This window comes from Rasamsonia emersonii, assembly GCF_000968595.1.
Source record: "Rasamsonia emersonii CBS 393.64 chromosome Unknown ctg1118621762355, whole genome shotgun sequence".
NCBI classification, from domain to species: Eukaryota; Fungi; Ascomycota; class Eurotiomycetes; order Eurotiales; family Trichocomaceae; genus Rasamsonia; species Rasamsonia emersonii.
In genome coordinates, this window is record NW_013562572.1 from 13,820 (window position 1) to 35,278 (window position 21,459).

The window sequence follows — 21,459 nt, forward strand, 5'->3', positions numbered from 1 at the left end:
ATATACACGCTCGAGCAATATCACCGGAAAGATCACAATGGGCGACATGGCATGGTCAAGAGTGTCGTGGTTGATCGTTATGGATTTTATACTACTCCGTACTGCCAGCAGCGAGCCTCCTCCGTTCTTCCCCAGTCCGGGGTAAGAATTCTGGGGTAGTTAGCCATGCATGCAGCTGCAGCAGAGTGGACCGGGCTTCCTTCGACCCATCAGAAATGCGCCTCCGCAACTTCGACATCCACTGACAGTCCGCTGAGTTGCCTGATTGGGCATAGGGCTTCTCGATCGGAAGGCTCCGTCGGAGCATTCCCCGAAGCCAGTCAGTCACGCCGATGACATGGTGATGCAGTGAGTGGAGAAGTGGATGGTTGTCAGTGCGGTATCGGGATTTGTTTTGAGCTGCAATCGCTGGTGGACAATAGACAAGCCTTAGGGTCGCTCAGTCTGGATGGTTCCGCCAACAAGGACTCCGGGGGTCTGGACGCTCCTGATATAAATCAGGTCGTTAGCGGGGTCTTCTCTTGACTGCCTGCTTTCTGTTCGAATTCCCCTCTTTTCTCACCCTTCGGATCGCAATGCCCTACATCGTCGGCCTCAACAGCGGCTCCTCTTTTGACGGAGTCGACGCCGTCCTGTGCACCATCGACATTGATCAAGATGGCCATCCGTCACGACCCAAATTCGTCGACGCTCTGACGGTGGACTGGCCGGATGAGCTTCGCCCGTTGGTCATCCGAGCTTTCGACAACCAGCTCTCCCTCTTCGACATGACGCGGGTCAACTACGCTGCCGGAGCTGTGTATGCTGAGGCCACCAACAAGCTGCTCGCGAAGGCGGGTGTGAAGCCGGAGGAGGTCGAGGTTCTGGGGTATGACGGTCAGACTGTCTACCAAGAACCGCCAGACCGACAAAAGATTGCGGACTACATATCCAGCGGCAGTAAGAGTCTGGTGGACCTCTGGACGAAAGGGGGCTTCCCCTGCGGCTTTTTTATCGTCGAGTCGGGCGTGGTCGCGGCGTTGACTGACATCACCACTGTCACCCAGTTCCTGCCCGTCGACCACGCTCTCGGCGGTTCGGGGGCGCCTCTGGTGCAGTATCTAGACTTTGTTGCTTTCCGTCATGACGGTCCGACTGTGACGCTCAATATGGCGGTATCGCCAATCTGCAGCTTGCCGACGCCGATCGCAGCAAGACGATGGCTTTCGACACCGGCCCTGGCAACGTGATGCTGGACCATGTCATCAGAGCGCGCACTGGACGATCGTACGACAAGGATGGCGAGATGGCGGCTCGAGGACAGATCATCGAGCCTCTGCTGGCCGAACTGCAAGCTCATGAATTCTTCCAGCGCAAACCCCCTCGCTCGGCCTGGCGACTGGACTTTGGCTCTCGTTACGCCGATGACATTCTCGAGCGGTACGCCTCCGCTTCCACCGAAGACCTCCTGGCGACATTGGCGATGTTCACTGCCACCTCGATCGAGCGGGCGCTGGTGGACTTTATCCTGCCGAAAACGAGCGTCACCAAAGTCGTCGCCAGCGGCGGGGGCACGAGGAACACGACCTTGATGCGATTCCTGACGGAGCGCCTTGCGACTCACGGACTGAAGACGTGCGTCAGCGACGAATTCGGGATGCCGGCCGCGTACAAGGAGGCGATCAAGTTCGCGACGCTCGCTTTTGCGGCCAAGAGGGGGCTCGCCAACAATATCCCGGCGGCCAGCGGTGCGTCCTCGTTTGCGATCTTGGGGAAGCTGACCTTGGCGCCAAGGCTGGCCCGGGGGACGGAAAATATTACTTCCAATGGTGTGTCCTCAGTTTAGATGGTGTTTTGACCTTGGTCGAGTCCCGACTTTTCGTCCGGCTGGATGACGTGTGGTGAAGCCAACGCCTGCAGGACAACTTCAAGTTATTAATGAGCAAATACTTTCGAATCTGTAGAATTATCATGAGGTCTTAATGAGGTGATTTTCTATAGACCTCTTTATCGATGATGGATGGGCTGGTTGATAGTCGATTGTGTGGTATTACCATAGAATAGCGATAGAAAGCAGGCGAGCAAGCAAGCAAGATATGAAACATTGTCTATACTCCGTATAAGTAGTATGAATAATCTCTGCTTGTAGCAGAATGAAAATCCTCTTACTCCCGTCATGAGAGGGCAGGAAATATCATGATGGATTCCAGGCTTATAATGCCATCAAAATACCTCAGTGCACGAAGGGTCTCTCCTTGGCGAAGAAGAATAACCTGGAATTGCGTAATGAAGCCTTTTGTTTATAGTCAAGTCCAACTTGTTTGTTTTCGAAATGTATCTCATCAGATAAACATTTCCGTGGCCGTTTTACCCGGTCACGTGACTACACGCAGATGAGGAGCAAAAAGAACTAGCTTGGGGCTCTCCAAGAAGTGAAGAACCGGCGGGGGCTAATAACGGCCCGCTGGAGAGCTCTCTACTCCGCATGTTTGCGCGTTACGATTGGCGCGGGAACAACAAATGCCGAACTCAACACATCGCGTCGAAGAATGCTTTCCCACTTGGCACATGCCACATGGTCGACGGCCACATAATGCCCCTCCTGCTAATTAGCAAACTAACTAGTCACCTAACTAGTTGCCTACGGCGTACTCACCGTCTGTCTTCAGGGAAAATAACGTAATCAATGCATCGAATACCCAATAAGACGTTGAGAAATAGGCCTATCGGTAACCTGTTCGAGTAACTAGTTGTTATCTTTTTTCCCTTTTCGGCTCGCTACAGATGCGACTAACGATCCAATGTCCCCGCACTGAACCAAAGGCCGTGGCAATCCATTTCGGTTATAAAAGCGCTAATTCGGTTACAACCCCTGTTTGAGTCCGTCAATGTTGCTCTTTTGTTGCTTCCTTGTGTTATCCAGTAACCATACCACCGGGACTCGACACGACCATGGCGAAAACTCCAGCGCAAAAAAAGGAGACTACTGGCCAAAGCAAGCCTGCCAGCCCAAGCAAGCCTACCGGCGAAAGCGGGCCTACTATCCAAAGTGACCGGAATGGTGAAGATCCCATCGAGGTGGACTCTCGGGTTAGTAAAATGCAACCAACTCAGTGTGATCTCTACATTTCCATAACGATCGTGATTTCTAACGGATTTTGTGGACCTCAGGCTACTGACAATGATTCTGCTTACGGAGAGGAGCTGTTCGTGACTGCTTTTACCTCTATTGCAGCCATACAGTACGACTGACATTTTATGTCAGTTCCACTTATACTGCTTCCTTGACCTCTTCCGTGCAGGACTACCGTATTGAGAATGGCAGGCGCTACCACGCTTATCGTGATGGAAGTAAGCCCACCTATTTCCCAAACGAACCAACAATCCTGCGTCTGATTCGGTATCCTTGCTAATCACATACCCTCCTGGTAGAGTACCTCTTACCAAATGATGAAGACGAGTCCGATCGACTAGACATGGCACATGAACTGTGCCTGAAGGTGATGCAAGGAAAGCTATTTCTGGCACCTATTGGGCCGTCACCATCGCGGGTCATTGACCTTGCGACTGGGACTGGAATATGGGCAATTGATTTCGGTAAGGAGTGGTCAACAATCCTATTATTGTGCTTGCCTGAGACTTACCTGGCATTATTCTGCAGCCGACAAGTATCCTTCCGCAGAGGTAATTTAGCCTTCTACTGCGAGAGAAACAATACAGTGGCTAAGATGTCTCTTTAGGTCATTGGCAATGATCTGAGTCCTACTCAGCCAACTATGTAAGTCAGCAATCTCCCCAACCCCTTCACCCCTGGCGCTGCCATAGTTGAAAAAAGACAGCTAATAAATAATCCTATAAAGGGTTCCGCCAAATGTAAAATTCCTCGTCGACGATATCGAAGATGACTGGGGATACGAGAAGACTCCATTTGACTTTATCCATGCTCGGTACCTATGCCACTCGATCAAGGATTTTAAGAAGTTGATAAGACAGGCCTATAAGTAAGTTCTTCTCTCTACTCGCTAAGGCCACTGGCGAAGGCTCTACTAATATGATTGATGATCAGCTGCACCAAGCCTGGAGGCTGGGTCGAGTTCCAGGACTGGGATTGCCGGATTCGGTCTGAGGATGGAAGTCTTGAGGGCACAGCCCTTCAGAGGTATTATACAGAGGTAGTAAATGCCTTTGAGAGGGCAGGATACCCAGCAAGCCCCGGGCGATATCTGGAAGAGTGGTTCCGTGAAGCCGGGTTTGTGGATATCCATGTTCGGAAATACCCCGTGCCGATGAGTGTCTGGCCCAAAGATCCATATTACGTATGTGATGATTTTTCCTCCTCCTCCTCCTCCTCCTCCTCCTCCTCCTCGTTTTTCCCTTCTTCATTTACTAACGACTAACAGAAAGAAATCGGCGCTTGGCTTCGCGTGATCGTCTCGGAAGCTTTCGAGGGAGGCGCCATGGCCGTGCTGACGAGATACGAAAACTGGAAGCCGGAGGAAGTCACCGTTCTTGCTGCTGGGGCTAAAAATGACCTCAAGAATCGCGATATCCATGCAATAATGGACTTGTAAGTTAATTATTGATCTGGCTTTTAGTATTATTTACTTCCTTAAGAGACCTAACTAACTGCTGCTCTTAGCTGGGTGGTGTACGGTAGAAAGCCTGAGTGAACTACAGTGCGCCATTCATTGCCGTCGGGTGCTATTTACTACCCGCGAAGCAAACTGATTTTTTTTTTCTTTTTCGATGGTATCATATTGACGACACCTCTCCATGACTTTTTCACGATGTTCTTCTGATGTCTTTCCATTCTTTTTTGTCATATGAGAGCCCCTATCTAGTTAGTCATAGAATTAATTGTCTTGTCGAAAAAAAAAAAACTGAATCTATTTGGTTGCCGTAACTAAGATCTAAAGCTGTAGAAGACAAGAAGAAAGAGACTACCTACCCAGTATAAAGTACTGTAGGTAGAGTCCTTTGAAGCTCCTTTTGTCCTTCGCCACCCCGTCCAATCATCGACCAGCTAGCAAATAGACTTAACTAGCGCGGTCCTCCCCGCTTGGCTCCGCACGTGCGAAGTTTACTGTACTTGCCACTGGCATGTGAAGATCTACTGATTGATATTTGATAGCTGACACAGAGAACAATACGGAGTAGGGCGTATCTTCATTTCTTGATATTTTTAGCAGTTATCTGGTGCAGCCTATTGCTATCTATTGGTTACCTATGCAGCTGCTCCTGTCACGTGGGCTTCGTCAGTGGCTTCTCACGTGACCCGGCGATAAGCGCGAGCACGTGTCTCCCGAGATTAGTCGGAGTTTCGACCTCCTGGAAACTGTGAACATCCAGACTCAGTTTCGCCTTTTCTTTCTTTCTTTCGTTCTTCGGTATATATTCATCTTTTTTTTTTTGCTTCGTCTGGCGTCCTTTGGAGAAATTCCTCTTTCCGCTGTTACTGGATTTCAATGTCAATGTGACGATATCCTAATGATAATGCTAATAATGCCGTGATCATCCTTCGCCCACGTGAACATGTCACCTGCCACCTTCGCATCGACCTCGACCTCCGTCCGGCATGGAACCCCCTTTGCAGCGGCCCTCCGCTTTCACCAGCAGAAGCTGTCGTTGCGTCGTCGCAGCAGCCAAGAGGACGAAAAGAACGCCGCGGCGGGAGATGCTATCGTCCAGACTGTTGCTGATGGGGACCAGAAAGTCGTCGTCCCGGACGATGATGATCCATCGCCAGAGTCTTCGGAGGTGACGACTGAAAAGCAGCTCGAGATGCAGCCCGCGCGTCGATTCGATGCCGCGGCGCACACCCACCCGCTCTTCCCCCCTCTTCCTACGTACGGTCCTCCGTCGCTGCTGCGCAGCATGCAATGGCAGGCTCTCCGCGCGATCTCCTTCTGTCTGTCGCTGTCCTTCCTGGGCGTCATTGTGATGGGTTCCTGCCTAAGTGGCGTTTCGGTTGGATTGAGAAACCTCGGCACGAGACTATGGCGGCGGAACCCAGCCACACGGCGACGGTTCCATGAAGAAGAGAGGGAAAGGAGGACTGCTAGGCAGAAGGCGGCAAGAAGGTGGAAGCGTCGACAACGGAAGACGCTGGGAAAGGACCTCACCAAGACTTTGGAGACTGCAGAGGATGAAGATTGCGAGGACGGGGCTGCTGAAGATGAATTCCCGCCGTTGGAAGGGGGAAAGGACCCGATCGTATGCGACGTGGGATATTATGCGAGGAGGGTTGGTCTCGATGTGGAGACGTTCAAAGTGCAAACGGAAGATGGCTTCATCCTCACGCTGTGGCATGTCTACAATCCGAAGGAGTATACGCCGCTGCCGGCTGAGCAGAGAGGTCCCCGTCGGCCAGACGTGTTCTACGACAAAAATGAGAGACCGCTCCCGTCCTCGAACCGCCGGTACCCTGTCCTGCTGATCCATGGCCTGCTGCAAAGCGCCGGCGCGTACTGCACCAATGACGACGACAGTCTGGCGTTTTATCTGTGCAAGGCCGGATATGATGTGTGGTTGGGGAACAATCGCTGCGGGTTCGACCCGGAGCACGCGACGTTGTCATACTCGGATCCGCGCATGTGGGCCTGGAATATCCGCCATATGGGCGTGTTCGACCTGCCTGCGCTCGTGTCTCGAGTTTTGTACGAGACGGGGTTCGAGAAGCTGGCGCTGGTCTGCCACAGCCAGGGCACGTCGGAGACGCTCGTCGCGCTGGCCAAGGACCAACGGCCCGAGCTGGGGGAGCGCATCTCGGTGTTTTGCGCTCTGGCGCCGGCTGCCTATGCGGGGCCCCTGATCAAGAAGATGTACTTTCGGTTCATGAGCATGCTCTCTCCAAGCATGTTCCGGCTGTGCTTTGGCATCCACGCCTTTATCCCGTTCATGATGACCATGCACAGGCTTCTCCCTCCGCGGGTCTACGGCGCGCTGGGGTACCGGGTGTTTTCGTATCTATTCGGCTGGACCGATGTACGATGGGACCGGGCTCTGCGCGACCGGATGTTCCAGTTTGCGCCCGTGTACGTCAGCGCGGAGAGCATGCGCTGGTGGTTGGGGCGAGACGGGTTCGCGCGGCAGAAATGCATCCTCTCGACGAGGGAGCAGGGCCAGCAGGAAGAAGAAGAAGACCGGCGGTACGCGGACGGACTCGTCGACGTCGACGACAGCGGCGAGGAGCGTGGCTCGAACGCATGGTACGGTCCGCAAGTACCCCCGTTTGCGCTGTGGATCGCAGGGGCCGACGACCTCGTAGACGGACGGCGACTGCTGCGGCGGCTGCAGAACGGTCGCGAGCCGCACGTGCGGCTGGTGCACTGGAAGATCATCGACGAGTACGAGCATCTGGACGTGCTCTGGGCGATGGATGCTATTGAGCAGGTTGGGCGGGAGGTGCTGGAGGTGATTTGGCGGACGGTGCCGGAGGATGCGAGGGCTGTGTGTCGGGTTCCGAGGGGTTGTACGTGACGGTAGGTATATATGTGGACATAATATTACATATACTATAGATAATGTGAATGTACTGTACATACATAAATACTTTCAAATGTGTCAGTACTTTTTTTTTTAATTTTCTAAGCAAGAGCCCGCCTGTTTGTTCGCAGTGTGTTGGATTTTTCCTTTTCTTTCCGACCCTCTGTTTATTCTTAGTAATTGATATCAATAATTCTCCTATATTTATTTTAAGGGCTTATTTCCTATAAGAACTGGCAACATAGTTGAATCCTTGTTCTCGTTAACTAGAGAGTTTACTGGTGAGCCATTTTATCTGATATTTTTTTTAGCTACTCTATCTGATATAATATATATAGATAGGGCATGATCACATGTTCCCTCTAGCTCTCTAGATAGATTTATGGGAAGTTTGTGACAACGAAAGTGATGGAGTCTGTATATTCTCTTCCCATGCACTCACTTACTGGTCTCCCTAGTCAACATGAGGTTGCTTCTTCTGACATTTCGACACATGTACTATAGAACATCAACTTCAGTTTGTACGCACTGTTACATGATTTGTGGAAGCTAGAACCCCCAATTGTAAGCCCCCGCGAAGGCGATGGTGAAGCCCATAGCAAAGCCCTTGCAGAGCGAAGTGAAACTTATAAGGCTTGTATATCATATATAAGTAAAAAGAAAAAAGGGGGAAAAAGAAAAAAGAAAGAAAAGAAAGGTTACTTCACTAGATGATCATCTCCATCCTGTTATGGCCCATGGCTTCCCATTCATTGTTCAACATGTCATTCAGCAACATATACGCCCGATGGAAGAGGTGCCATTCGCTCTTCAGATCGCGCAGGATGTTCAATTTCGAGATCCGAAACGCCAGCTGGATGGTCCTCTCATGATGTTCCTCGAACCACTGCCACAGTCGGTCCAGGGTCCTCATATCCGTCCGGGTCATGCTCGAGGGATCTTGCACCAGTATCTGCGGTCTCACGCTGCCCAGCCAGCGGAGACAAATGAAGGCGGGCAGTATTGTGCGAAAACGACCCCGGTGACCCCAGTTTCTCTTCCCATGCCGAGAAGGGGAAGAAGAGCTCGTCCAACCAAATTATGGTGCTGGATGGAGAAATGAGGCGTTTTTTTTTCCACGTATGATAATCATGAATGTTCATCGAGTTCTTTTTTTTTCTGCTCTCTCGCTTTCTTTCTTGTTTTTTTTTTCATCGAGATATTATCAGCGAGCCTATTTGAAAGCAGGCTGGCGCCTTCAGCCTTTTTTTATTTATTATGAAGGGGAGAATAAGCCTTGAACCCCTCTTGAAGCAGGCGTGTCAGGAGAATTCAGCCAGGCGTATCACCCACCTGGCGAGCTATCCCATTGGCACGGAAAAAGTGGTGGCCGTAAGAAGGATCTGACCACCTGGTCATTTTATTATTTGCCCGTATGCCCGTGTGCCCAAGTTGCGAAGCGATCGACTGCAGACAAGGATTGAAGGTGATGAGCGCTTCGTAGTGGTTACTTTACTCCGGAGTACGGCAGCCAACATTGGCGACACTGCATTAGTGTATAGTGTAGTGTAGACCAACCTTGCTGGGACCCGCCTGATGGGCCAAATTACACCAACGTCACGACGTGATGTAAGCACTAACCCTGAAAAGGATAGCCTTGGCATGCACCCGTGGACCTATGAATGGATCTCGTCTGACTCCTACGCCGGAGTAGGGGTAATACAGTATCTGTTTTGACGTGGTAAAGGAAAAAATATCAAAGTTTTCTTAAGTCCCTATAAATAAATTTCCTGTAAAGCCTATAGCGAAGCCCCAGTGAAGCCCATAGGGCTTTATTATAGGGCTTATATGAAGCTTCATAATAAACTTTGTAGGGAGCCTTATAGGGAGCTTTATGGGAAGCTTAGGGAACACTTGGGTGAGGCTTTAGTTAAAGCTTAGGGAAGGCTTTAACTAAAGCTTTAGTGGAAGGCTTCTTAGAATTTTCTGAGTGTTCTCTTCTACCATACTAAACGGGTGGGGGAAGTCGAAACTAAACCGAAAAGGGAGGAGATTCTGGTAGAAAAAGCTCTTTTGTGAGAATACAACTATTTATTCCATAGATTATCTGCCAGCATACTGTCATGCCCTAACTGGACTGGCTGTAATCAACGCGAGGAAAACAGCGCAGCCACGTTGTTATCTACTAACACATCCAGTCCGTACAGGCCTTGGGGAGGATACAGTAGTAGAGCATGACGGGATGTTTAGGATATAATATGGTCTTATTTAATAACTAAGAATGGTACTAGAACTAGTTGCTAAGACTCAGCATCCCTCAAAAGGGTTTTAATACCTTTACCTTTAGCTACGTGTTTGGTCTATACCTAGGTTGTAAAGCTAATCTACCTTTAGTCTACAAGTTCTATGGGCCTTGAGTATTATATTCACCTTTTTTCTTTTCTTTTCTTTTCTTTTCTTTTTTCTTTTCTTTTTTTTTCAATAAGCCTAGACCCCAGGCTATATATAAGTCTTACATTCATTAATAAGTAATCCTCTTTCTTTTTAGCTTGTATCTCTCTATTTCGCCTACAAAAAAGGACTGCCAAAAGACAAGTCAGATTAGGGGTCTGATTTGAATAGTTCTACTTTGGCAATAAATGTAGTCTATTAGTTCATCGTATATTATCATAGAGATTGATCATTATAATTCAAAGACAGGTGAGCACATACAGCGATCAGAGAGGAGTGTTATACAAGGTATTAACCATGAGATACAAAAAAAAACATCACAGAGAAGCACTAATCTCAGCAGCCTTTGCCGCTGCCTTCTTGTACGCCTCATCCGCCTTGATTCGCTCAGTATATGCCACAATCTCCGGGAACTTGTCCTTGGTGATCAAGCCAAATTCCGTGGCAGCGATGAGGCCGAAACTCATCAGCATGTCGGCTGCAGTGAAATCCTTGCCGCAAAGCCCACCACGCTTGATAGTGTCAGTGTTGTCCACACCTGGGGCAGTCTTCAGCTGATTCTCCAAGAACGGGAAATGGACAGCGAATTGCTTGTCCAGAAAGGAGGTTTGGATCTGGTTAGCAATCATTCTGGTGAAGGGTCTGATGAAGGGTCTGATGAAGAACGGGACTGGTGCGTTTCGGAGGTCTTTTTATTAAAGTTAGTCAGAATCGGTGAGTTATATAAAACAGTCGTATGTACGCACTATTTAATATCAATGCCAGCAACAAATTCGGCATCAAGCTTCCCTCGGAATAATGCATGAAGAACCGATATCGCAGCCAGGATTCGGTTTCTTCGCCGCTGCCGTCAACATAGCGCTGAGGGACGAGGCCCTTCTCGACACCGCCGAAATGGTCAACGAGGTACTCGATGATATTGCCTGATTCAGCAAGCACCAATGGCTGTGTCTGCCCTGGACGCTCAATGGTGACGACGGGCGACTTGCCGAGTGGATGGATCTGTTTCAGCTCGGCGGGTGCAAAGCCGTCAGGGCCGCGCTTAAAGGGTTTCAGCTGGTACGGTAATTGAAGGGCCTCCAGCAGCCAGAGGATGTTCTGGGCGCGAGACTCGTTAAGCCTATTGCAACTGGTCAATTAAGGAATATTCATTTCTATCTGGGGAGTGACCACACCAGTAAAGCGTAATCTTGACATCCCGATTTTCTGTTGTGTCAGCCATTGCACATACCCCCGTTCTTTCGTGGGAATTGACGACGGCAGTTATATAATGTCGATTTATTATCTCTCAGTGAAAGAAGAATGCATCCGTATTTAATCATCAAATCGGCCTAATCTATTGTCCCGAATCCAGGCGTACGGACTGGCACGGAATGGCTGTGCATAACTAGCGTACAACAATTGTACCAATCACGTTGGATGGTCGGTATCATCTGTTGGTTTTGACTAGCCATCGCATTCATCTAGGACATCTCTGACATGATTAAAGTGAGTCAATCTTAGCAATCATTTTTAGCACTTAATTTATAAGCTACTATGCTATCATTGCTGTCAGAGTCAAGCTAGTCCGTGATGCAGATCGGGCTTCTCGACTAGCTTCTTTTTCACCTTCGTCATCAATATTCCGCTACATACTATCCTTTCGATGGACTGTTACATTAGATGGATCTCTGTAGGATGTTGGAATCAGAGCTAGCAGTAAAAAAATTAAATAAAAAAATATATTATGACCTGATACAGAGTATAATTTAGGTGACTGCCTAATTCCAACTGCTCGACTATGTCGCTGGTTCTTATAGGGAATTAATATAAATCCTTAAAAAAACATATCAATTAGTGACTACGAATGGAAACTACTCTGTACGTACGAAAGAACTTCCAACTGGGACAAACATGCAGGCTCTTTCTTAGAAAAATAAAAAAAATAGCTGAGAGCTCACTTCTCACACATGAGGCACCTTGTTTTATTTTGACAGATTATAGTTCAGACTACCCTACTATTTTTTTGAAAGTTGAAAAAGAAAAAAAACATGCAACAGCTGGGATTCGCTGGTGGTCACCCACCCAACTACTAACCAGCCGGCGTGTGGCTTAAGTACGGCTGAGCGGACGGGAAGCCCTGTTTTCCACACCCTATGGTCGCATGTGGGAGGCATTTCTCGTCAAAGGATTATATGGAGAGTGAAATAAGATAGGCATCAATTAGTTGAGCACTACCGGGTTACATTTTAAGGTTTTTATTTTTAGGTAGCCTAGTAAGTATTAGAGCTGGATTCTTTCCTTAATAACTTCGATTTCTTTTGTATACTTTGTTTTATAAGATAAGAATACTATAAATAATTATTATTTTTACAACTGACTAGCTATATTGTTCATTAAATAAATTAAAGATATATCTAAACGTAGACTAATATATAAGCTAGGATGCGGACTGGAAAAATCTGCTAGGCATACAAATTGACCACTTCAACTGTCTATACGGCAAATCTAACCAGCTTGGATGCCAGGCGGTCTATTCTAGCTATGTTCCCTCGCAGCAATCCACTTGGCCACATCCTCGTCCAGATCCGGCTCATACAGCCACCGCAGCTGCCCGCCCTCGCCTCGCGTCGCCGACTCATCTTTCCAGATGGCGCCTGGCGGCAGCTTGGCCTGCTCCGCCGGCGGCAGGCGTTTGGCGTTCATCTGCTGCGTGAGCTCCAGCACCTTGTCGATTCCCGCCTGTCGGTAGTCCTGCCAGAACTTCAACGCCTCTGCCAGCGGCACCTGCGGCGACAGCTTCGACAGCAGCAGCGCCAGCATGTTCACGTCCTCAAAGGCCTGGTTGACGCCCTGCCCGGCCGTCGGAGGGATGGCGTGCGCGGCGTCGCCCACGACGATGACGCGATCGGCCGGGCTCGCCCACTTGTCCAGCTTGGGGATGCCGTAGAAGGCCCAGATGCCCATGTTCTCGACGGGCGCGCCCTCGAGCGCCGACTGCACAATGTCCGGCCAGTCATCCTTGTTCTCGCGCAGCATGTCCAGCAGTCCCTGTCCCAGCCGGCCTTGTCGCGCTCAGGGAACCGGCGTTGCGCGCCGATCAGGAGGTCAGAGCCGTCAATCTCCTGCGGCACGATGAGGGAGGCCCCCGGCTTGGCCATGACGGTGGCCGGCAGGGGGAAGTTGTCCGGGATGCGCAGGCGCGAGCGCGGACAGATGCAGTTGATGGCCGTGAAGCCCGAGTAAACGGGCTTCACGCCGGGAGCGACGTAGTTACGCACCGTCGAGTGGATGCCGTCGGCGCCCACCAGGAGGGCGGACGAGGCCGTCGAGCCGTCGGCGAATTCGAAGTCGACGCGTCGGCCGACTCGGCGACGATGCGGGCGAAGCGCTTGTTGAACTGGATCTCCACGCCCTGGTCGGCCAGCATCTGCTTCATCTCGTTGATCAGGAGCTTCCGGATGATGCGGAAGGCGCGGTAGCCGTACAGCTTCTCGGAGCCAAAGTAGTAGACGTCCTGCACATGGCCGTCGCCATCGCAGAAGGAGAGCGTGTCGAAGTGGAAGCCCTTGTCGTAGACGCGCCGGTACACGCCCAGCTTGCGAGGATGCGCAGGGCGTGGGGCGAGAGGGTGATGCCGCCGCCGACGTCGTAGGATTCGGCGCGGGCTTCGTAGACGGTGCAGGGGATGTTGACTTTTTTCAGCGCCAGGGCAAGACTGAGGCCCTATACAAGCCATGTGAGATGGCTGGCAAAAGGTACGACGAGGATATAGTTGCTTACCGACAGCCCAGCGCCAATGATAGCAACATGCTTAGGGACTTCCATCTTCACAGCTTTGCTGAGAAAGAAGTAGTTTGGATGGAGCTGTGGGAGTGACGTGTGAGACTTGAGGATGGAATTTCCAGTCTTTAATAAATGAGTGAGTATAATTATAGTCCTGGAAATAAGTATAAGCTAGGCCGCATGCAGCCTATTATTTTTTTTTCCCCACTGCCTGTTCAGTGTATCGTTGTGGTAAGAGATCTGCGCTCGACATGTGTCTAGACAATGATCATCCCAGGGTTGTGCTGTAACCAACCCTGTCATGATGAAGTTGTTGGCACTATCCTGCATAGTTAATCGTAAATTGAAGGTTAGCTATGGGTCAAGCGCCAACTTTGACAACAGTTAGTCAAGTTTAATTAATTTTAATCCTATCAACAGGTGGGGTCAATCAGAGGGGCAGCGGGGTTTGCAGACCAACATCATCCAGTTAGTATGTATTTTTGGTGCATACCAGACTATGCTAGTCTAGTATCAGTATAGTATGGTATAGTATGAGGACTGTATGCTTCATATCGCTGCCTATAACGAGAACAGCCTACAAGATGTCTCGACGAGGAAATAAAGGAGAAAATTCAGTGAGAAGTTGATATAAGCTCTCGTCTATCCTCGGTAGCCAATCGAAAGGGGAGTCTCTCTGCTTATCCCCTTCAACTATTTATAAATGAGCTGAAGGTAAACGGGTGACATGGGACAACCAACTTCCTAAGCGAATGTCGTAACATATGTTGGTTGGGTCTGGAAGTATTTGGACCGAAGACTACGTTGTAGGAGACTTTTTTTTTGGTAGTTTACATGGCTTTGAATGACCTAGTGACTATGGTATTCCACTGCATTTGGCCCCCACGAGTTGGTTGGTTGGTTGGTTGAGGTTGGGGTGTTTGCAGTCAAGTCCACTCACTCACTTAGGGCTGGCAGTATCATGTACTGTACTGTGTTGACTTTAAAAACTGACCTATAAAGCTAGGAAAATTATTATTTTTTTCTTTGGTCTAATTTTTTTTTCGGCCTAATAGGTATTTCCAACGTGGACAACAACCCTGAGAGATTCTTACTCTGCAGCATCACGGTCGACAATAACACGTCGATAAATAATAGTGGCATGGGTGGCCTGATGGGCTACCTAGGTAGGTAGCTAATCATAGCGATTGATCAACCAATAACATGATAGATAATAGGATGCTGGTGTTGGATCAAAGGATCGAAGACAGTATCTCTACTGCCTGAACTATGACAATAACTCACTTTATCTTACGACTGGTTATTCAATTATTGAACCTTTTATAAAATACAGCAGTCATTTGAACACTTTCCACCAGCTAAGGGATAGCGCCTATTATCATATATATTGTAGTATACTGTATTTGTTCCTCTGTTCCACAAGCTGAGTCATCTCCAGACGGAACGTTGACATATCTTTGAGTTTGATGCTGATGCTGTTTATTTCCGACGAGCTTTAGGAGCCGTGGTGCCCTATGTGATCCAGCATCATCATCATCTGATGAGAAATGGGTATTAAGTGGCATTGATGATTATGAATCCAAATGTAATTGCAAGTATGATTACCAACAAGCGCAGTGTGAGGAATCAAAGATTGTCAAGAATTCCTGTCTAATCCTTGTTAAAAGACCTTTTTTCTACGCGGACATCAAACATAGATATTTTGCCGTTTTACTACTCCTCAAAATAAAAGAGATCGCCACGTCTCTGCCTTCATAATCCCTAGCTTTGAGTAACTCCAGCCTACATGAATAATGTCCCAAGGATCTCGAACTGCTGGATTTACTAACAACAGAGCTAATGAGCATTGCCCTTAGACTGGCTGCAGAACCAGATTCCGAACCGTCTTTGGTTCATTTGGAGGAACCCTATGGAAATCCCTCCCTGTGCTTCTTTCTATATGGACTACATCGTTAGCAGTTTTGCAAATTTTGACCAATAATTTAAACTTCCACTGTGACCATTTCTTTCCTTACATCAAATGGGCTGGACTTACCCTTTCTCTTAAGAAACTCTTATCTATTTATAGATAAAGTTGTTGCATTTTAGATTAATGCCTGTTCTGCTGAGATTTTAAAAAGGACCATGTGCTGCTATCTCTAGGGCTTTCTTTAATAGGAAAAAAAATTCTAAGATTATTTTACTAACCTGGTGGCTAATAAATTCTGTACTGATGATCCTAATAAATATATAGTTCTATTATGATTTTATATTAAAATAAAGGTAACTCTCATCTCTAATACTAGGCTTCTCCTTTAATGCTAAGCTTTTCCCTGTAACTAATATCAGCCTTCTTTCTATTATTAATACGAGTCTGCTTTTGCAAGCAATACCAACCTCCCCCAATTGGCCGCCCTCAGGATGCACACCAGGAGAATCCCTATCTTTGTGAACCACTCGTACTGGGGACAGGGAGCTAGCTCCCCTTAGCTGCTGATCAACGTCGCTCGTCCTTAGCGTTACTGCCTATTCGACCTCTCTGCCTTGCCCGTCCTATATATCATACCCTGTCTGGATAACCCCTGTCTTCGTCACTACCAAAGACGGGCAAGGTCGAACGCAAGGGCAGAGAGCGGTTATCAACATTCGAGGTCAGTCTCAATGCCATTTACCGAACCAGAACCAGACATAACTGTCCGATTATCGCTGCTTTGGCAGGTTGTGACTTTATTTTTTTTTCTGTCATGGGATGTGCGATATCCTATCCTTCTTCTATCTATCTATCGATAAAGCTTTCGGACGCACCCCGATTTCTGCAGATTTTTTTTTTTGATTGTCGTGGTCATCTCCCATTGCGGTCAGGAGGTCCTCAAGGTTGCACCAATGCGTTATTTATATCAATAGTGCTGCCTACATATAACAGAAGAAAAAAAACCTTTCTCTCAAGGCTATATCGAAGACTTTGTAGTTATTTTTTTGTACGAGGTCTCCACAAACACATCGATTACCTCGACTAGATCTTTCCTCCAAAAGCTACGCTAGCACCGCCATAGCCCTATACCAGATTATAGATAGCATTATGCATACATAGATAAAGGGGGACAAAAAAAGAAATAGATGCCATGACGTTGGGCTTCTTACTTAGCCTGCAATGTGCAATGTGCCTTGATCTCCAATATGTATTGTATTGTATGTGCATGTGGTTGAATTAGTAGGACAGGATAGAATGGAAATGGAACTACGTCTTTCTGCCTAGGTGGGTAGGTACAGTACACTGTCCGAATACATGATGATAAGGGATGCATCTAGATTGGAGGCTGAACTAGCTGTAAATAAAGTAAAACGTCAGTGTCATTATTATGGTATGTCGTCTATGGGTCTATGTCTAGAAAATAGATCATCTATATATCTATATGAAAATCATGTACATTCCAAAAAAAATGATAGACTACGACTCCGCCCTCTCGACATGATCGGCCGTCCGCTTCTCCTGAGCGCCCGCCTCCAGATCCGCCAGCGACATCCCCCCCTTGCTCCCATCTGCCACGTCGCGCACATCGCAAAAGTTGACCGACGGCACGAAGCCCGGCGACTGCCATGCCACGGGGACTTTGGCGTACAGCTCGTCGACCTGCTCCAGCGTCAGGCCCTTGGTCTCGTAGATGCAGCAGTAGACGAAGATCATGCAGATGAAGCAGAACCCGCCCCAGATGAAGAACACCTTGGACTGCAGGTTCGCATTTCCGGGGCCCGAGTTGACCATGTACGGCGTCGCGTACGCGATCGCCCAGTTGAGCAGCCAGTTGGTGGCCGTCGTGATGGACAGGCATCGCGCGCGCGCTTTCAGCGGGAATAGCTCGCCCGTCACCACCCAGGCGACGGGGCCCCAGGAGCTGGCAAAGAAGAAGATGTACAGACAGACAAACGCGATCAGCACCTTGTTGGCGACGACGGACGAGGCGGCCGTGCCGACGATGGCCACGATCAGCTGCGACACGCACATGCCCACCGCACCGAACAGCAGCAGCGGCCGACGGCCCCATTTCTCGACCATGTAGAGCCCCGGGAACGTCGATGCCACGTTGATGATGCTGGTGATGAGGGTGATGACGAACGAGTTTTGGATCCCCGAGTTCTGGAAGAATGATGTGCCGTAGTAGACTGGTCGGCAGGTTAGCAAAAAAAAAATATTGCGTCAAAAGTGGATGTAGGACTCACAGATGAAATTGACACCCGCCAGCTGCTGCAGAGCTTGCACTCCACAACCCGTGGCAAGACGCTTGCCCAGGGTTCCGCGAAGAATCTCGATATACGACGCCTGGCCCAGGCTGAGTTCGTACTCGTGGTTGGCCTGGATCTCCGCCAACTCGGCGGTCAAGGCCGGGTTGTCCACATCGATACGACGAAGACGAGCGAGCGACTTGGCTGCCGCCTCATGCTTGCCCCGCTTGATCAGAAACCGCGGCGTCTCGGGCAGGATGAGCATGCCGACAATGAGGATGATGGCCCAGGCAAACTGGACGGCAATGGGGATGCGGTAGCAGCCGGTGTCGTTGCGATCCTTAGTCGCGTTGTTGACAATGGCGGCCAGCAGAAGACCAACAGTGATGGCCAGCTGGTAGCAGCCGACAATGGCGCCTCGGATCCATTTGGGGGAGCTATCATCATAAGCCTATGCTGATGAATTTAGAAATGTCAAGGAAACTTACGTCTCAGATTGGTAGAGAGGAACTAACGACGTCAGCATCAGTGCTACTTACAAATATGGCGTTTTCACTTACTCGTCGCAGAAAGCAGACCGACACCGAACCCAGCAAAGAATCGACCAGCCACGAACAGCGGAATGGCTGTGGCGGCCGTCTGCAAGGCGACGCCGAAGCAGAAGACGAAGCACTCGAGGATCATGGAGATGCGACGGCCAAAGAAATCGGCAACGGGGGCGGCAGTCAGGGCGCCAAAGAAGGTTCCTGCAGACAGCAGGGAGACAATCTCGGACGACTGCGCAGAGGTCACGTCGGGCAGGCCGTCGGCGGGATTGATGTAGCCGGTCGAGAAGAGACGGCGCCAGTATTTCATGGCCAGGATGCCGCTGATGGTGCCGGTGTCATATCTACGATTGTTAACAGGACTTCTCTGTTAGCAGGACTGACTACTCACCCAAAGAGCACACCTCCAAAGGCCACAAAGCAGCCGATGAGGATGGCCGGGGCAGCAGACCCGACGGCGTCGTCGGGCTTCTTGAGCTTGAAGCCCATAGCTGTATATAGGTGGCCTTGTTGTCTTCAGAAAAATAGATATTAAGTGCCTGGAGGGAGCTCAATGGTGTCAAAAAAGTGAGGGCAGAAAAAAAAAGGAGAGTGTAGTATCACACAAATTGTAAAACCCCAGTCCAGAAACGGGGCCCGACAGGCTTTTGTACCAGCCATGTCTTCACGCAAGGAGAAGCAGGCCAGCACCTGGGGATTCGCTGGGGGACGCTCTCCGCGCAGTCGCCCCGCTGGAGTGTGATCACGCGAATGGGGGGAGACGGGGAATCAGAAGCTGGAGACTGGAGTAGTCTAGTCTAGTCTAGTCTGTCTCTGTACTCTACTCGTCCTGCGTCTGCGAATTTTTCAGTTCGTAACACTGTGGATCCCGAAGACCGGCAGGCCACGCTCTGGGCCGTTCTCGATGTCGTTCTCGAAGGTGCTGTGGCAAAGTCATTGTTTCAATAATACGGAGTAGAAACAGCTGGTGAAACGAGTGGAGCGGGCAGACCATGGGTGAGGGTGGTGACTGTGCTGTGAGCTGGTGATTGTGATTGCTTGCGTTCGGGATTCCGAGGCGTGAAGATGCCGATGATTAGATGAGCGCCGATCCGATCGTCGCCATCCCGATCGGCAATCCACTCGGCCGATAGAGTATTACCGAGTACAGAGTATACCTGATATAGGAGTACTCTGTACGGGGTTCAAATAGCGACAATAGACAGCAAGAAATGAATAAAAGAAAAATCAAAAATGAATTCCCTTTAAGACTTGCCATTTAATTCGCTTTTTACCTCCTCGCTTTCAGGGACAAGAGAATAAATAGAAGCTCCATCCATCCGAGCGGAAAAGTCTTACCCATGGGTCGAGCTAGACAGGCACATCCTTGCCCGATCGAGACAATGGCTCCTTAGTTAGCAGTATTGATTGGCCGCATATCCCGATATTACGGTGGGCCACCGAAATACCGATGTAGATCCGTTGATTTTTGAGTACGTTCCTCTTTTTACGATACAATGACGTACACAGATGGAGCTGTTATTTCTCCAGCTCCAGTGCTACTCAGCCCAACCCCAGGCACTGTGACAAGCAGAGGAGATAGTAAAAATGACTTGCTGGGATAGTTCTCCATCACAAGGGCTCCACGTGACGCTGTTTTGTGAGTCCTGCCATTCCCAGTCTTGGCATCACGTGTGCCAAGACCAACGCCTCCCGATCTTAACAACTTGCTTTTTAATAACAAAGAACAGCATCTACTAGAATACAACCTTGCTGAACAGCTTGATGTCTCCCAGCTGTACTATAGTCCCAAGACTTAGAAGCTAGAGGAGACAAGAGAATACTTATTAGAGCCAACACAATTCATCTCATGCCTGGCCACAAACTGTTAGTTCCAGGCATGATCTAGTAGAGTACTACTACTCACTCTCTGAGACCATTGACCGAGGAGACTACCTTAAAGAGTTCCTCAGCTGACATTATAACCATCAGCAGGGTAAGAACATCAACAGATATAGAACTCCTAGAATCAAGTTTAAAAAAACTTATTAGAGACCTTCGAGAAGGTAGGCATTTATCTAGTTTATAAGCACAAAGCAGGGAACAACAGGCTTAATAAAATAACCATCATAAAAGGTCAAGGATATGAGCAATCGGTCCTGTTTCATACAACTGCAAGCAGAAGAAAAGAATCTCCTTAAGTATTAACCAAAAGTGACCCTGTCAAGATAAAATTTGCAAGCAGCTAGCTATAAAGCAAGCTGACCCTCTTCTGCCGACTAGCAACTATTACTAGTAGCTATCTGTAGGTATTGCTAGACTGTTGCTATTTATCTCTCCAAATCAACTATCTGATATGTGATCCAGGCAGAGGGTGTCCTTGACTATTTATTTTTTTATTTATTTAATGAAACCAACAGAAGTCCATCAAGACGCCTCTGGGCAAGAAGGAGCAGTGCATTTATAAATTTTCCACTCTCCCCCCTTTTTTTTTTGGCTGTTGACATCTTTGCAGTGAGACCATCTCCATATGTATGTACAGTACAGTACTGTACAGTACACGGTCTTGCTTGTCTCCTCCTGAGTCTCCTGAAAAGGTAGCTCTCAGTCTCTCTTGTGCGACCTTGATCCTCAGCCCCATGTCTTCCTCCTGGGCCTATTATTCTAGAATATATCTGTAGAAGGCCCGATTATAAACGATCCAGCGAATTTATAACAATCCTTGGCATTTTAAATGGGCTTAACCGGCAGGAGTTGCAGTTCAAGGATAAAAACTATTAGATTAATCTAGATTCCGCTAGGTACTGTACTGTATTACATAGTTTGGCAAGCAGGTCGGGTTTAGATTGCTCTAGATTAGTAACTATTGTCAGTCGCTAAAGTAGGGAGGCAAAGTCACAGGCTTTGAACAAGTCACAAAGCTATATGGCCTTTTTTTTTTAAAAAAAATGGAGTAGCTAATAATGTTCATGAATAGTTCTTATTAATAGTTCTTATTCCTTTTTTGTCTTAGCTAGTCTTACTATAGGATAGGCTAGATAATTATCTATGGCCTGCCTCCCTAGAAAGCAATTAA

At 48.7% G+C, this 21,459-nt stretch overlaps 7 protein-coding genes across 7 annotated transcripts; 4 read left to right on the top strand and 3 right to left on the bottom strand.

Moving 5' to 3' along the window:
- Positions 1 to 575: 575 nt before the first annotated feature.
- On the top strand, positions 576 to 2,012 carry T310_10051 (uncharacterized protein; the record flags this gene model as incomplete). The annotated part of the gene is made up of 3 exons (XM_013467513.1): positions 576 to 1,096; positions 1,192 to 1,808; positions 1,981 to 2,012. 3 exons carry the CDS (start codon positions 576 to 578, stop codon positions 2,010 to 2,012), a joined length of 1,170 nt encoding a protein of 389 aa, XP_013322967.1.
- Positions 2,013 to 2,931: 919 nt separating this feature from the next.
- T310_10052 (Methyltransferase) lies at positions 2,932 to 4,649 on the top strand (the record flags this gene model as incomplete). The annotated part of the gene is made up of 9 exons (XM_013467514.1): positions 2,932 to 3,185; positions 3,215 to 3,330; positions 3,412 to 3,576; positions 3,641 to 3,663; positions 3,720 to 3,757; positions 3,840 to 3,980; positions 4,046 to 4,295; positions 4,380 to 4,546; positions 4,619 to 4,649. The coding sequence occupies 9 exons, from the start codon at positions 2,932 to 2,934 to the stop codon at positions 4,647 to 4,649; spliced, it is 1,185 nt and encodes a 394-aa protein (XP_013322968.1).
- An 862-nt stretch (positions 4,650 to 5,511) lies between these two features.
- Positions 5,512 to 7,838, top strand: T310_10053 (Lipase; the record flags this gene model as incomplete). Its single annotated transcript, XM_013467515.1, has 3 exons — positions 5,512 to 7,450; positions 7,500 to 7,510; positions 7,803 to 7,838. 3 exons carry the CDS (start codon positions 5,512 to 5,514, stop codon positions 7,836 to 7,838), a joined length of 1,986 nt encoding a protein of 661 aa, XP_013322969.1.
- A 2,373-nt stretch (positions 7,839 to 10,211) lies between these two features.
- On the bottom strand, positions 10,212 to 11,116 carry T310_10054 (Glutathione S-transferase; the record flags this gene model as incomplete). The annotated part of the gene is made up of 3 exons (XM_013467516.1): positions 10,212 to 10,582; positions 10,641 to 11,014; positions 11,070 to 11,116. 3 exons carry the CDS (start codon positions 11,114 to 11,116, stop codon positions 10,212 to 10,214), a joined length of 792 nt encoding a protein of 263 aa, XP_013322970.1.
- A 1,295-nt stretch (positions 11,117 to 12,411) lies between these two features.
- On the bottom strand, positions 12,412 to 13,962 carry T310_10055 (Salicylate hydroxylase; the record flags this gene model as incomplete). The annotated part of the gene is made up of 5 exons (XM_013467517.1): positions 12,412 to 12,870; positions 13,155 to 13,303; positions 13,362 to 13,599; positions 13,657 to 13,813; positions 13,955 to 13,962. The coding sequence occupies 5 exons, from the start codon at positions 13,960 to 13,962 to the stop codon at positions 12,412 to 12,414; spliced, it is 1,011 nt and encodes a 336-aa protein (XP_013322971.1).
- A 3,124-nt stretch (positions 13,963 to 17,086) lies between these two features.
- Positions 17,087 to 18,893, bottom strand: T310_10056 (MFS monosaccharide transporter; the record flags this gene model as incomplete). Its single annotated transcript, XM_013467518.1, has 5 exons — positions 17,087 to 17,799; positions 17,857 to 18,296; positions 18,348 to 18,369; positions 18,420 to 18,748; positions 18,796 to 18,893. 5 exons carry the CDS (start codon positions 18,891 to 18,893, stop codon positions 17,087 to 17,089), a joined length of 1,602 nt encoding a protein of 533 aa, XP_013322972.1.
- A 1,098-nt stretch (positions 18,894 to 19,991) lies between these two features.
- Positions 19,992 to 21,238, top strand: T310_10057 (uncharacterized protein; the record flags this gene model as incomplete). Its single annotated transcript, XM_013467519.1, has 5 exons — positions 19,992 to 20,043; positions 20,198 to 20,270; positions 20,319 to 20,449; positions 20,899 to 20,915; positions 21,206 to 21,238. The coding sequence occupies 5 exons, from the start codon at positions 19,992 to 19,994 to the stop codon at positions 21,236 to 21,238; spliced, it is 306 nt and encodes a 101-aa protein (XP_013322973.1).
- Between the last annotated feature and the right edge of the window lie 221 nt (positions 21,239 to 21,459).